The following is a 16452-nucleotide window of genomic DNA, read 5'->3' as shown; positions in this document are numbered from 1 at the left end:
TCAGGAAAAGCTGGATTACTGACCTGGCGTCTGAGACAGAGATGAGCAGAGACTGAACAAACATGGAGCACAGGTATGAGGTGGAGGGCAGCACGTGAGCTGGGGTCTGCAGGAGCTGGAAAAAAGGGGAAAAAACAGCAACAACAATGAAGTCTTAAAACGCCATCATTTGTAGTTACGTACAGCACAAAAGGGACGGGATCCCTGGAGGGACAACCAACCAACCTCTTTGATGGAGGCAGAGGTCTGCGGCAGCGCCGTTCTCTCCGCCCACAGGCTGCTGTCGGAGTCCTGATGCTCCTGTTGCTGCGGTCTGTGTTTCCCCAACAATAGATAGAAAGGCGTCATGGCTACGCTGTCGTCAATCACAAGCTTGAGAGGAGAAAACAAGAAACATGTGTTATTAATGAGAAACTGAGAGCAGAGGAGCATTTCTCAGAGCTGAGGCTGGGAAAGGAGCTGGATCAACAGATGGCTTTTTCGCTGGAGGGTTTTGTAACTTCAGATAAGAACAATGGACTTCTTTCACCCTCCGGGTTCCTTTCCGAAGAAAACAAATAGAACAAATCCTCAGTCCAGCTCACAGTTTGACTTTTATTTGATATGTTTTACTTCACTGTTCGCCCTCAGGTATCAACTCTGGTCTCTCTACAGCTCAAAAACACTAAACATGCCCAGTATGCAGCATCCTGGGTAATTTAACCTCTACCAGGTGGCCAGTGACCAGATTAGGGTTAATCTCCATCATGTTTAGGCTTTGTGAGGCCAGGTGTCCCGCTTTATGTGGAACTACTCAGCATATTCATCCTCTGTCCTCCTCAACAACTTTTAAACTTTATTAGGATGAAAAGAGAAAACATTAAGAAGACACAAGACTGAACTTTGGCTTCCTCTTACAATATTTACTCAGGGAGGGAGTTGTAACGGTCATATTCAAAACAAACACGTGCTTCACGTCTTACTAACATACCCCACACATGTTGGGATCTGGTCACCCCCTGGTAAACCGTGGAGATTAATGGAGAAACTGCACGGGCCTCTTTATTAGCTGTTTCCCACAGATTTAGATCCTACCCCACACACTTTTAGCATTGTTTAATCCTACCGAGTCCTCCACCTCAGTAGGAGCTCACAGGAGCTCCTCACAGCAAAAGGAGGACTGTCATCACTGGTGGTTAAAATAGGAGACAGTAAGAGCAACTGAACTTTCAACAGCCAGAGGTCAGACCTCTCTTCTCTAGTGTCTACTTAAATAATAAATGCTAAAATTAGCCCCAGAAAAACTCGGGCAGCCCACCAAAGTAAAATGTGTGCGTGGGAAACTGCACACCAACCACAAATTTCAGACACGGCTCATTTCAGAATCTCAATATCTTCCTCTGTGCCCCAACCAAGCATTTAAACCCAGCTGCACACAGGCTGAAGTATTTCCTTCCTTGTGTTTTCACTGATTCTTCTGATCTTTTCTCCAACAGTAAATTAAGAATAACTGATTAATTTTGCACCTTGGTTCAGTTTCTTGTTTTATAAGAAAATATTTCAGGTAAACTTTACCTAAATAATATATTTACTGTAAAAACCTTCTCACACCCTCTGCAGTACCTTTCCAGCCCACTGCTGTTTTATAAACACCACCCAGCACATGGAACAGGAAGTTCTGAAGAGCAAGTCTATTATTGTGGTTGCACTGACCCCTAATTCACACAAGCTCTGAACATAAACACAATCAGATCAAAGTGTGTGGGCAGGTCCTTACTTTAAAGTGAAAAATGTGTTACGAGGTCAAATAAAAGTCCAAATGTTTGATGTAAAACCAATGGGAGGAGCTCACCTGTTTGCTGGATGCCAGCAGCCTGTCCTCCTCAGCTTTGGTGGTGAATGTCATGAGATCCTGCAGGGAAGAGTCCACAGTCAGCATAAAGTACTTATTTCTATCATGATGAAAGCGTTTCATAAACTATTATGAAATAATAGTAGTAGTAGTAATAGTAGTAGTAATAATAGTAATAGATTAATACTATTTATCAAATAATTTTCCTTTGGCTTGACTGCATAAACTAATTCTTCACTGCAGACACTTTGAGTTTAGATAAGGATGTTTACAAAAACTATCAGTTACGAGGTCATCTGCCAGTATCTTATCTCTCCACTAAGTCCAGAGTGATTCTCAGTGCTGTGGAAACTAGTTCAGGTTCAGTCCTGCAGGGACAAAGCTTTTACACAGATACATTACAGATTGTCAGTCAGTTTGGAAAGTGAAAAAAACAACAACAAAAAACAGCTGTTTGAGCAGACACCAAAACTCACGACGGTAAAGCTGGGACTCATTCTGGAGCCATTTTTGTCCTTTAACTTTCAAACAAACACCTGTGCCTGCCACATTCATTATCCCCCCTTGGAAATACTGGAAGCACCTCTAAAGCACCTTCAGAGGACTGTAAAGCTGAATTTTTCACATCTACAGCCGCTCCTGTACCTTCAGTCAGATGGAGGTGTAGGAATGTCACATATGTAAAGGTCTCATCTTTTGTCCTAAAATTAGAAGAGGGACTCTTCAGTCTTCGGGGGGGGTGGGCTCTAAAAGAGCTGAGCTATGACATTCCTGCAAGACACGCCATGCCTTTAGTGACCTGACTGACCTTATAATCAGCAACAAAGCAAGGCGCCAAACATCCTGTAGGTGTAGCACTTGCTTTAGAGCACTCACAACTCTCACAAGTCTTTCTTTCAGACTCAAATCCAACAGAGTTCCTTAAATATACTTGCATATTTTATATTATAGTAATAAAAAGCAGTGTTTATGATTTAAACGGACTCTCCCTGCCAATAAAAAACAGGCCGACCCGGCACATAAGCAGCATTTAAGTCGACTTCTCGTTCTGTTTTTCTTCAGCAGAACTTGAAATGTTGTTTACCATCTGCTGAGTGAGGAAGTAAAGCTGAGAGCGGTTCAGCCACTGGCTGCTCTCCTCGCAGCTCTCCAGCATCTCCTCCCTGGGAGCGAAGACGGCCTGAGTCACCTTCCCCGAGCACACAGCCTTATGGGAAAACAGTGGCCGAGGCTCGCTGGGCTTGAACACAAACACTGAAAGCAGGAAAGAGAGAAACAGCGATATAAAACGATTCAAAAAGTCACAAAAGAAATTGTGTGTGGACAGCACCTTTATCTTCCACATTATTGGATAAGTTACCAATTAGGTTTATGTATTAACCTGTCATTAAATACATCAAAAATAACATAAAAATCACATTTAGTCTTTTTATTTATTAAATGTGGGCTAAAATTTTATTTTGCCTGTGCATTTATTTAAGACTGTATAAATACAGCTAATTATTAACTTGCTAATTAAGTTTCCCATTGTTAATTGGTGAATAAATACATAATTAAATTAATGAACTTCCAAATAAATTAGTAAAAATGAATCAGGGATTAATTAAAAATGAAATAGAACCCTCAGTTTAATATATGTTTAAGTCACATTTTACATAAACATTTAGTTTTTAATATCAATTCTTGATGAATTTGGTGGCAGAATAATTTACTAATCAACATATCTGATTTTTTTTTCCATTGGTGGGATTATTGAAAAGTAAGTACTACTACAATTTTATTTTTATTTTGGCACTTTCGGTCCTCCACATTGACTTGCTGCTGTGAGTAAACACAGTTTGGTTCTTTTCTGCGAGATTTCTTAATTTCCATGCTTACATCTGCAGGTAGATAGTATGCATTCTAATTTTGTGTGTGTCTGTCTGTTGTGAGGAAAATGCATACACTATATATACCATATATTACAATCTATACACCTGTTTTTTGAACAACAACTCAAAGACAAATTCCTCATTCGTGTCTAAACTCTGCATTAAAAGGTAATTCTGATTCTGAGAAACCAGAGTGGCCTTTTTATTTGAGTCAAATTAAACTGGATTTCGTTGTTGGGTCCAATCTTAAGGTTACAGCACCACTATGAGCCAATCATGTTAGAGTTCTCAGATGCCTTTTGTGCAGTTTTAACGTGGACGGTCTGAAGCTTACGGTCAGTGGATCCGCTCTGATAGCAAAAGGCAGCCATGTTCTCGGAGAGGGGGTCGGCCAGCAGCCGCCTGACATCCATGGAAGTGGTCCACTCCACTGCCAAATCGGACACAGAGGAAGACATGGAGGGGAAAAACAGATTTTTTTTTAACCAGTCAACAGACCTCTCATATCTGAGAGCTTTTTTTAAGGATATGTTAGAATCTGTTCAGACTTTTGGGATAAAAATAGTTTATTAAGTTGCACAGTTGTACATAGGGGGAAGTCTTACAAGAGCAGGTGAGGAGGTTCCAGCAGAGCAGATTGCTGGCAGTGGTTCCCAGCAGATACTTGGAACAGCTCAGTCGCCCAAAACAAAGATCACTGATGGAGGGGAAAAAAAGGTCCTTTTTATTTATCTCGTGGTTAAATAATCTGAAGTGCAATTCCCAACCAACCAGCTCCTCACACCACGCATACTTCTCAGGATTAGCTTTTGCACTTGGGAACTTGAAATGAGAACATGCAAAGACCCACTCAGAGCTAAGAGCACAGAAAATCACAAACAGACATTCCTATTATAAAAACAAATGTTTTCCTTTTAAAGTGACTCAGATGAGGTAAAGTGTTGTAATTATAATTATTCCTCAGCAGGCGAGGGCAAACATTATTAATGACTGAGATCTGGTGACTCAGCTCTGGACATCTATAGGTGATGGTTATGTAAGGGGTAGCAACGGGCAGCTGTCTAAACATCTGTCAGTCTCTTCACATCTGAATTTCAAATTACACAGAAACTGTGTGCTTATTTAAAGAAAGCTGTCAGAGGGTGACTGACTTTTTGGCCAGAGAGGCTTTTACGCACTTTAAGTTCAGACAAACTGAGATTCATGTGAGAGGAAACACAAATAAATGTCCAGTAATGACCCTTCAAGTGATTTTAACATTCTGTTTCCTTCATTTTAAGACAAACTGCAAGTCATCTCTTTTTGTTTTTCCTACAAACGTGCTAAAAGCTGACTCTGTTTTTCAGGGATTATTTCAAAAAAGTGGTACAGAAACCAGCAGCAGTAGTTTCACGTCCTCAGTGACCTCTGTGGGCCTCTTGTCAGCTGAGGGGAAACGTGCCAACATTTTTGAAGACTTGAGCAGTGTTACGAAAGGACAGCGCTCGTTTTTGCACAGAAGGTTAAAAATCCTTCGGTGCTCTGAGAAACAAAGCTCCGAACTTCTGTCGGAAAAACCTGCTTAACTCATTCAGAACAGCTGCTGGCAGTGAACGTTGGAGCACATCCCCCGTTTTAGCCAAATGTTCACTGTTGCTCGAGTTGCACAGGTTTTATTGTCAAGCGGTAAACACTGTGAATAACATGTATAGTGACAATAAAGAGCTATTCTATTCTAAAACAAAAACTCTACACTCCGTACTCACCTGGACTGTTTATAAAAGATGGACACAACCAAAGTGCTGATGCATACTAATTTGTGAAGCCCTGATTTTGAAGCCTTGACCTAAGTGTCATCACCGTGGTTACAAGCACACATGGTGCAAATATCTCTAAAACTGCTTTCAGAGAAAGTCATTTAATGGTTGAACTGAAAATAAAGCACCACGACACAAATCCTCGTCCAGCAAACCTCTCAGCTACGAGGATAAAGCCCCCTGCTCTCGCCCGAGGGCGCGACCACAGCTGGTCAGCCAGTGAAATTTGCCCCGCCAGTGATGCAGACCACTTTTCCATCTTTAACGTGTGGTTATAACACCACATGGAGTGTGACTGATCTTGGTGAATCGTTACTAAACAACACACATTCAATTTGACATTTTTTAACTTAAAATTAATGGAAAATAATGAGAGCGTGATGTCACTGCTTGTGAAGTTTGAGGTTTTGACATTTTAGGAAACATTTTAGGACTTTAACTTGGTTATCTCATTTCTTCAGTTAATTTTTCTAAATACTTTATTAAACCTATGACACCACGACACATTATTTAACGGCTTAATCTATAATAATGCAAAAAATCTGAAAAAAATTCAAATTTTGGCAAATTCAACAACCGGTCTGTCTTTAACGCGCGTTTAACTTTAGCGCGTCTGTTTGAAACACCTGTCTGATGGCAGCAGCTGAAGAGATGCATCTTCACCAGTTAAACCTGATAAACAGGTTTACACAGTCTGGGAATTCCTCTTATTGGCTTTTTACTTGTGCAAGTTTTGATAATAACTTGTAACAAACTTAAGCCATTCACCATGACGGTGCTGATATTTGACCCGTTCTGTGTGTGTGTGTGTGTGTGTGTGTGTGTGTCTACGCTCTTTGAAGAGGAATGAGGACTTGACGGGGTTAACTAACGCTACAAGCTTAAACCGGTCACCGTGACGGTGCTGATATTTGACCTGTTCTGTGTGTGTCTACGTGCTGACCTGACAGCTCCCGGCGGCTGCGACAGGGTTGTCAGGAGCTCCCAGGTGGAGGGGCTCCACACGGTCACCACCTCCTGAAAGGCGACGGCTAGCAGAGAGCCGTCAGCCGAGAAGCTACAGCATTCGGGCACCAGGCCGTGATAGGCACTGACAAAATCACATAACCAGGAAGGACCTTCATCTGCAAGTCAGAGGAAACAAAGAGAGAGACAGACATAAGCTGAATTACTGTGTGAAGGGGAAAGAAAAGCAAGCCTAATTTGGCTTAAACCTCATGTTCAGCGTGATGTTCTGAAAAGCACACTGGTAGAAACTTAAAAACCTCCATTAAACAGTTAATATTATGAGAATTTAGGTGGTTGGCTTTTCTGGTTGACTGCTTACCGTCTGTACCTTCTGTGTGGGCCGGAGCGGCGAGCTGCCAGGCTTTGAAGTGTCCATCTTTGCTGGTGGAGACCAGCAGGGTGGTCTGGCTGTCGGCGGCCTGGCAAAAGCACATGGCGGTAATCTGGGCGTCGTGGGGGGCCGAGATGGTCGTGTTCAGCACAAAACTGCACGTGACAGGGGTGTGGCTGGTTATTGTTACACTATTTTCATCACATGAAAGAGAAACCTTGACTGACCCTGCAGCCCACAGACAAACAGCTGTAACATCTGTACCTCTGCGTCTGTTCATCGAAAGCCCACAGCTTCAGGTTCAGCTCCAGCTCAGCAGCTTTCTGATGTCTTTCCTCCACCGTCGCCAACCACGAGCCGGAGGCGTCAAACGCCGCTTTTACCACCTCGAACTGCTGCAGGCCCGATTCATGAATGTACTCCTGCTGCACGATGTCCAGCTGTGGGAGAAACAGACAATGTTAACCTAGTTTCCACACTTTCAAATCCATCCGTGTGTGAGACCTGCTGAGAGCTTACATTGTACAGCAGTTTGTCTCTTTGGAGCGAGTAAAACTGCAAATGTCCGGGTTTCCCGTTTAGCACCAGAGCTTTGCTGCGAGGATCCATCATCATGTCTGTCCTGATGCTGTCGCCTGAACAAGAAAACAGGTTTAAAGAGGATTAACCCCACATACTCAGACATTATTTTATTTCTTTCTGATACAAACTTATGATGTCATTAATTGTTTAAACTACATTTCCTCCACTCTCACATCACCAGTCAATAACCGTTACTTGTTTTCCCTGCTTGGTGCATTTGTTCAAATGGGTTTTTTTGGTGCTTCTTTTGTTTTAACACCTTTATCATGGTAACAAAGCAAATTTCTATTTCTTTTTGCGTTTTATGTGAAGATAAAGTTAGTTGGTTTGCACTTTGTTTTTCAAATCTACTTGTGGTTTTTCTTCAGTGTGGTGGTTTCTCATGTGACATCATGCACACATTATCTGACTGCTGTCCACCACATTGAGTGTGTGACCGTTCCAGCGATCATCGTGAGAAATGTGAAATAATAGCTTAATGAGTTTAGTGACCTTATTTATGACCGTCGGGAACACTCTGATGTCCGTACCTAGCTTCCGGACTTTTCCAGCAGACGATGAGATGTTAAACCGAGAAAAATTTGGGAGTGCACTAGCTGTGGTGAAGGAATGTTTTTGTGGTGTGAATATTGAATAACGTGCTCATACTGATGCTCACGGATGATCGTGTGTTGATCCTATGTTCAGCGTTGCTAACTGTCATCTCCACTGTCTGCTGGTTATGCTGTTGTGCACTCAGCTTTCCTGTTCCAACCCACTTTTCAACCACTCCACCTACATGAGTCATCCACTTTGAGATTCATGCTGCTGGTTTGGTGGAGAATGTCTGTGTAGGCTGTGTACCCATAATCCTCCACTCTGTGTGGGAATACACCTATGCAAATGGACTCGAATGTGGTATCGTTTCGTCACTGCACTTTTCAATTTGAATCACACTGTTTGGATTCCTCCGTTAGCTGACGCAGTTACTGTGGTAACCGCATGTTGATCCCGAGTGATGCAGAAATCTTTTCCACTTCACACCTGAATTTATTTTATATTTAAGCTCCTTACGGCATCATTCTGAAACTGTCATTCGCTAAGCTCTTTCGCTAAATTTCCAGCACTATGGTGACAATTCTTTATTTTGCTTCAATTTTGGTGACAAATTCCAACAATGGCATTTCAAAGTCGTGCTAATGTTCATGCAGGTTCAAAAACATGTTGCAAATGCACATTTTAGGATCACTTTTAGTGTCACATACACCTCAGCAGTGTTACTGATGCTAAAAATTTGTGTTAGTTAGAAAATAAGCAAAGAATTACTGTCTGACTGCCTTCCTTTCTTTTACATTCTATAATGAAGTCTATGGTGCAGATCATGACCTATTTTCTATTTAAATGAGCTCCTTTGGTATATTTTTTTTTAAACTTTCAGAGTTATTTTGTTGTTTTTCATGTGTTGGCTTCTGTACTTTAGGGATCAATAAAACACATCTTAAAATAACATTAGTGCATTAAAGGCTTCATGTTTTCCTAGAACTGCACAGATCATTTACATGATGTGTTTATCATTTATACACACATCATGCTCAAAAGTCACCTTACAGTATGTACTCACCTTTGACCAGGCCCTGAATGACAGCAGACACTTTAACGCAACTCTGGATGATGGTGATCTCTATAAGGAAGGGAAACAAAACCTTTAATAAACAAGAAAATCGCTGAAGCAGAAAATGAGTTTGGAGCCTGAGGCGTTTAACTGCATTTTATTTGAGTGACTCAAATGCTCTGAAATCAATTTAGTGAAATCTGAGAGGTGCACGACTTGATTTGAAAGAATGGACCAAGTTCACCGAATTTCACTGACAATAATTTGTGTGTATTTGCATTGAAATCCTGCAGGCTGAGACTCCTTACTGTTGTCACTGTGTGAGGTACAGAATAGCGATCCATCAGGTGAGACGATGATGTGAGTGATGGCGGCACCCAGGCGGGGCAGGAAGTCCCGCTCGCTCTCTTGGTTGTACCTCCACTGGACGAGCACAGACTCCACACCTCCACTCAGCAGGTTGGTCCCTGACAATACAAAAGAAATACATAACTAAAACCGTAACACACAGAGGAGTGATTTATGTTTGTTTCCTTGTTCCTTGGAAGAATATATACATGTGCAAGTTCATGCTGTGTTAGTAAGTTGGTTTACACTTTCTGTAAAAACTGCAACGACTGTAGCAAAAATGGATGATTTCAAGAAAATGAAAATATTTTTACTTTTAGAAAGTCCTTTTTTTTATTGTGTTTTTGATAATTTGATTTAAAAATAAATAAATAAATCTAAATATCACCCCTACTGTTTTGATCCAAGTTACTAAAGAAATAAAGGAGCACAAAATAAAGTTAAGCAAACAACTTTAAAAATTATTCTACTGACTCTCACAACTTCTTCAAATATAATACCCACAAAAAGGTATAATATAAGATATTTTGATACCATTTTAATTGTTATTTCAATTTCAGATTATTAAGGACTTCCTAACGATCGTGGGAACCAGGTAATAACTATAATACAGCTATGAATACCTTCTGGAGTGAAGCAGAGCGAGCTGACGGTGCTGTGGTGCCAGTGCAGAGTGGAGTACGTGTACTCCTTCTTGTGGTTAAAGTTTCTCCTAAAAGGATGAGCAGGAATGTCAGTTTTACAACGCAAAACCAGCGAGCAGCAGAAGTTTAAGAGCTGGATCATCGATAATCTGCGTTTGTTTCTGTCGAGGTCCCTCACCACAGGCGGATCTTCCCGTCTTCGTGTCCCGTGGCGATGCAGTCATCTTTCGGGTGACAGGTGACGCATGTGAATGTGTTCCAGCCGCCCTTTTTGTTGTCTTCTTTCAGGAAAAACCTAAAAACCAGCACCAGGACAGATGTTTGGTGTTACTGAACATCAGCCAACACAACATGGCCTTTGTCATGTGTGACAGCAGCACTGCTTCTCTCCATGACAAAAAAATATATATATAAAACTAACACGATAACCTTTTAAAATTAACATCTAGCCCAGCAGCTGTAAAAGTTTTTTAAATAATATAGAATCTCTGACACTTGAAGTACTTTCCCCTGATTGGCTCTACCTCTCAAGCAGAACACAACTGATATGACCACATAAGAGACGTTTTTCTCCTGTGTGAAACTGAGCATTCAGAGCGGCCTGAAGCCTTAAACAAAACTCTAAAATAATCATTCAGCGTTGGAACAGGAGAAATAAATAGGAGCCTGAATTTTAAATATCTAAGTCACCTCCAGTGACCATCTTCACTCTCACCTGTACGACTTCTGCTTCTTGAAGAAATAGACCTCCAGCTGCAAGTCGTTCACTGAAGCAATAAATTCTCCCTGTGAAGATTAAAGCAGGCGATAAGCATCAGACACATTTAGATTTAAAACATTTCAGTCTGAAGTAACGTTTGAACTGTTGTCTGCTGAACACAGTGAAGTACAATGATAAAGAGTTTTGGACTTATAACACCCTGAAGTGTGCACAAGCTCCACATTTCTGCTTCCTCAGGCAAACTTCTTTGGCACATTCATGTCACCAAAGTCTGGTCCTTTAATAATTTGTATTTTCTCTGACAACATTGACTAAGATAAGACAAGACAAGAGTTTCCAAAAATATACAAAGGGGATAAATAGAATAAATAGGAATAAAAAATAAAAATACAAGTGAATTGCACATTTCAAGTATGGAAGTCCATTGCACCGTTGACTATTAACAAAGTATTGCACAAAAGGTGGACTAGTGGACAATCCCTGGCTCTTATTTTGAAGGTTGCAGCACTGCTAGCCTGTTACCTCAACCTCCACTCCTCACTGCCTTGTTCTTTCCCTGCCAGCCTCGGTACCACCCAGCACCTTTCCCCCCAAAAAATCCTGCAGTCAGACTGACTCCAACATCATTCTACACTGTGGGATGCAGCTCGCAACAGTTCTCCTTGTTTTTATAGTTCTGTGATTAGCTGGAGAATCACTCCAATCAGAGCCTGTAGCAGAGGAAGAACTGGTTCATGTGGTGCTGGGCTAGCAAAGAACACCGGCTGCAGTCCAAGACGAAGGAGCTGAAAGCTAATGGAGGATGAGGAACTCACTGGGAACAGCTGATAATTTATTCACTAAAATAATCTGCAGCGAAGAAGCATTAGCTTTCTTTCATATACTCCCCTCTAAAATACTATTTCCTCGAGAAACTTCAGTTGTCAAACTAAAGTTCCTGACAGATTAAGTCGACGCAGTCAGTTCTTGGTATGAGCTGTGGCGGCATGTACGTACCCCTCTGCCAAAGGCGATGGCTGCTGGGTTGGGGCTGACGCCGCTGAGTACGGCAGAAAGTTCTTGAGCCTCCATCAGTTGATCTCCACTCTGTGGCAGATGGACCACAACCAGCTGGAAACGGTCTGCAAACACAAATCAGCCTTTTTCACACATTTCCATTCAGTGACCTCTAAAAAACTTTCTTCTTCCCACATCTTAAAGCTGGTTCGAGGACGACCTGGTGACTCCAACACATTAAAACTATTCCAAAACAAGCAATAACATTCAACATGAAGAGGTATGACACATACAGGTATCTGCCTGGCTAGTTTTTTTACTTCTTGCCCTTAGAAGCATCACTCTGTTATTTTCCCCCTTGGGTCACCCTGCAGTAGCCTGCGATTAAATAAATATCACACTTTATTAATAACCCTTGTTTGGGGACTCTTCCTTTACCCCTCAGACGGTGGTGTAACAGATTCACACTGAGTTCTAGAAACTTTACAAACTTTACTTCACAAATGGAGTCTGAATGGCGCTCTGATGTCACACTTACCCGCTCTTTTGTCACTCGGGATGGATGCAACAATAAAGATGACGTTTTCATGTTTGGCAGAGGCGTAGATGGAGTAGATTGGGTATCCAATGACACAAGTCTAGAAGAGACCACACAGCTGTCATGCATCTGAGAAACATGGGCTCTTAAACCGGACCCACAAACCTCGTCATAAACACCTCTACTCCTTTTTCTGCTGAATTTCCATGTTTTGTGGCTAATTTAAGGTGAAACAATTCATTTATATGAGAGTTCATTTACAAAAAATATATATAATTAGTTAAATAATTCAGCCACAAGGACATACAGAGGAAATGTTTCAGAACTAAAACTGCTGATAGCTCAAGAAAATTCAGTTATGCAGTCAAAGCACAGAAGATAGAACACATTTCCTTTATTATCCGATCCAGGATCTGCATCATCTGTATGTTCGCAGACTGATCACAGGTGCCCTGCTCACTCTAACTGTTTGAGGGCTGCCTAATAATAAGTAAACCCTTCATTTCACTTTTATAAACAGAGATAAAATAGGAAAGTGTGTGTTGCAGCTGGAGTTAGATGATCCACAGTAACAGAAAAGACAGGAGAGAAACAACAAGACTCAACGACAAACCTTAATAAGAATCCCGTCTGTGAAGTCCCAGAGTCTGACAGTGCCATCTAGCGATGAAGAGTAAACCTGCAGCACAACACAAGCACAGTGTGAGACATAACAATGAACTGTATATATATATATATATATATATATATATATATATATATATATATATATATATATATATATATATATATGGGGTGCAACGATACACAAAATTCACGGTTCGGTTCAGTTCGATACTTTGGTGTCACGGTTCGATATTTTTTCGATACAAAAAAAAAAGTTCATGCCTTTTTAATTTGTCATTTATTAAATTTTCACGGCACATTCTGCACCATATCTCTGTGCGTTCATCATTTGTTTGAAGCCAGCTCACCTCCTGCAACCACTTTTCCGAGAATACGCGCTTCTTTTGTGGTTCGGACTCCTTCTGACATTTCTTTGGAGGCGGAGGTACATCACAGTAATTGCTTAAAGGAGCTTCTTCGACATCTTTAAGAGTTCTAAACAAATGTCTGTCCTCCTCCAGAAAATCTTATGTACGCAAACACGAGTTGCAACTTCTTATCTTGTGCACATTTTTTATTTTGACAGCGAATGCGCACCTGCAGACCACTTATGTGCAGCCCTGGTTATTTAGCTCGTCATATTGCAGCCACAGAAATTCTTTTGTCCATGAAACCATAAAGCTGCACTTTCTTTTTGCCTTATAGTCTGATTTGTCATAACTTTTCCGTTTTGTGGTAAGCTTTTCTTTGGCTGTCACTTCTTCACCCTGACCCGTCTTATTTGGCTCAGCAGAACTAAAATATATATCCTGCTGCTTTGACACACGCACTCACTTAATGCTCAGCGATTCTCTGTGCGATCAACTTCTCACATGTTTAAGCTTGCTGCAGGAGATTTCACTTGTCACGTTTGCATAGTAAGCTAATGATTGATAAGACGATGTCAGAGGAATTGGTGCGCAAATTATCATCACTCACCAATCAGTACTGTCGCTCTCTATACACAGTTCACGCGATTGCAAAGTGAAAGCAAAAAACAAGCGCAAATTCAAACGCGATTTCAATATGTCACATATTGACAGTGGCTCACCGATGCCAATGACATAATTACCCAGCTACATTTCTGAAAGAATGCAAAAGCATTGACATAGATTTTTCCTTCCTACGATAGGCCGACGGGCAGGGCAGAGAGATTTTGGTAGCCCGACTGGAAAAATCGCTAGCGATTTTGCGAGCCCTGTATCTGATTGAGGAATCACTCATCTTTGGAAAAGAGAGTTTATTACAGAGAAATGGCTCTTTCCAAAATAAAAGCTATACTATACGCTTCTTCTGGGCTATATTCTCAGCAGCATATTAAACATATCAGGTCCCCATAAGGAGAATCATGTGCTAACCGCTGTCTAAATGACTCGGGTAAAGTTTGTAGCATGCCTGCTTGTTGTTTTTCTCTGCTTCCACTTGTCTTTGCACTAGGATGATGTCAGCATAAATGTGCAGTCATATTCGTTGTGTTCCCACTAGTGCTGTCAGCGTAAATCTCATTGAAATGACGTTAACGCCACAACACGGCAAATCTCCGTTAACGAGCTACCACGGATCGCCCCGTGCGTGGGGCTGGACGGCCAACACGTTAACGAGCTAACTGCGCTAACACACTAGTTCCCACCCATGTAATTGAGCATTGCTGGCACATCCAACATACTGTTTTACTTTAGTCCATGACACGCTTACCTTCAGGGTCATACTTCACATGAAAACCAAAATAGTTCCAAACGCCAGATCTGAATGAGGGTGGGGGAGGTTCAATTTGCCATGTTGCAAGGAGAGCTTAACTTCTGTCTGCTAGCTTGCGCTGTGCTCAGTGAATCTGCGTTCGACTACTCCGCCTAGGCTGCACTGTCGAGCGCAGATCCACTGAGCGCTCAACACAGACAGCACCATCAGAAGGAAAGTTGATAAAATAAATTAAAAATTTTGTATTGTTCGATACATATGCATACCGAACCGAAAGCACTGTATCGAACGGTTCAATATCGATAGGAGTATCGTTGCATATATATATATATATATATATATATATATATATATATATATATATATATATATATATATATATATATATATATATAAACCCAAAAACAATAATAATAATAAAAAAGAAAAATACAGAGAATAAAAACAATTAAAAAATAAGTGAGGGAAAAAAATAGGGTCCTGCTGAAAAGGAGGTTTAACAAACTCAAAGTCTTAAAAGCCAACTTTTTGGACCCAGAAACGTTGATCAGCATTTGCTCAGTGAACCCCTGAGTTATCCCTGAGGGATGTGGTGGAACAGGCCATTTCCATCATGGATTTGCAAGAGACACATCTGTATGTTATCGTGTCAACATGGACCAAAATCTCTGAGGCATGTTTCCAGCAGCTTTTTGAATCTGTGCCTTGAAGTAAGGTAGCTCTGAAGACAAAAGGTGGCCCAAAGGTGTACCTAATAAAGCAGCGGGTGAGTGTATGAGGAGCAGGAGGGAAGGAGTCAGGTACCAGGAATGGTTCCCAGGCTCCATTTCCATGATAACTAGTGCCCAATCCATCCAGGTTAAAGCTATTACAAAAGCTATTGGAGTGTTTAGCTGCAGATGTGAGGCTGTATTCTGTTGTGTAAAACAAGGGGATTTAAACTATGATGAACGTGCTTGAGCCACGACTCAAGCATGGTAACTGACTCAGAGTTTAAGTTAGGGCTCTTTCAGGAACAGAAAATCAAGAGTTTACTTACTTTGCTTTCTGGCCTGAACCAACAGAGTGAGTAATGAGAATAATGAGTAAGTAAATAAATAAAAAATAAAAAGAGATCTGATTCTTGTTTGAGCAGAGTTGGGGGATTGACCTAAACTTAATAAATAATAAATACTTACACGTTACTCATAAAGAAAAAGTGGCTTCAGCAGCTATTCTACTGTTTCCTGTATTTTCTAACATTAAATGAATATCAGCGAGTTTCTGGATAAAGACGTATTGAAAAAACTCGTTTTTCTAGGTGGAGAGGTGACTGTACCTGTAAGTGGTTTGAGGGTCTGAGCAGCACACCTGTCACCAGCTCGGTGTGACCCCGCAGCTCGTGGATACACTCCTCTGTGGAGGTGCTGAACACCTTCACAGCCTCTCCGGAGGCGCACAGAAGGAACCTGCAGCGATACAAATATGAGGAAACAAACATCAAACAAACATGTAGGGACCGGGACACAGCTCAGTCTTGGTCTGTGGCTCAGTTAGAGTCACGGAGCTGAGACGAGCTGCTGATACTATGCTGTAAACAGTAGCAGGAATATCCAGCAGCTTCTCAAGCTAATGCTAACAGCCTCAGCTCTGAGGCTAACACAAACGACACGAACCGCGCGAGACCTTTCCACTAAATATGAAACATCGGCAGGTTAAAACACTCGCTCACCTGGAGTCGTGCGTTATCACAGGATCCCTGAAGTTTATTTTACTGCCGCCGCAGTGAACCACGCGGATATCCCCGTGCTCAACCATGTTTTTACCGGAGTGAACTCTCACCTCTGAGCGCTCCTCCTCACTCGGTCAGCAC

The 16452-nt window shown here is 41.4% G+C and overlaps 1 protein-coding gene across 2 annotated transcripts in view; it reads right to left on the bottom strand.

Moving 5' to 3' along the window:
- Window positions 1–16452, bottom strand: part of wdr75 (WD repeat domain 75) — a 21573-nt gene extending 5121 nt beyond the window's left edge. Inside the window, exons 1-20 of one of the 2 annotated variants that reach the window (XM_085135433.1) lie at window positions 16312–16452; window positions 15919–16048; window positions 12871–12936; window positions 12258–12357; window positions 11720–11844; window positions 10718–10788; window positions 10181–10297; window positions 9982–10070; window positions 9319–9477; window positions 9020–9079; window positions 7357–7472; window positions 7102–7277; window positions 6826–6992; window positions 6442–6622; window positions 4308–4399; window positions 4037–4132; window positions 2916–3085; window positions 1832–1891; window positions 226–372; window positions 24–115 (exon numbers count right to left, since the gene is read on the bottom strand). In XM_085135433.1, coding sequence (XP_084991559.1) covers window positions 24–115; window positions 226–372; window positions 1832–1891; window positions 2916–3085; window positions 4037–4132; window positions 4308–4399; window positions 6442–6622; window positions 6826–6992; window positions 7102–7277; window positions 7357–7472; window positions 9020–9079; window positions 9319–9477; window positions 9982–10070; window positions 10181–10297; window positions 10718–10788; window positions 11720–11844; window positions 12258–12357; window positions 12871–12936; window positions 15919–16048; window positions 16312–16397 — 2300 coding nt within the window. In that variant the 5' untranslated portion in view covers window positions 16398–16452. The remainder of the gene's footprint in view (window positions 1–23; window positions 116–225; window positions 373–1831; window positions 1892–2915; window positions 3086–4036; window positions 4133–4307; window positions 4400–6441; window positions 6623–6825; window positions 6993–7101; window positions 7278–7356; window positions 7473–9019; window positions 9080–9318; window positions 9478–9981; window positions 10071–10180; window positions 10298–10717; window positions 10789–11719; window positions 11845–12257; window positions 12358–12870; window positions 12937–15918; window positions 16049–16311) is intronic. The other variant, XM_085135434.1, reaches the window with a different exon arrangement.

This window comes from Neolamprologus multifasciatus, chromosome 16 (genome assembly GCF_963576455.1).
Source record: "Neolamprologus multifasciatus chromosome 16, fNeoMul1.2, whole genome shotgun sequence".
Classification (NCBI taxonomy): Eukaryota; Metazoa; Chordata; class Actinopteri; order Cichliformes; family Cichlidae; genus Neolamprologus; species Neolamprologus multifasciatus.
The sequence above is the reverse complement of the archived record's forward strand: the minus strand, read 5'-3'. Positions and strand labels throughout refer to the sequence as shown.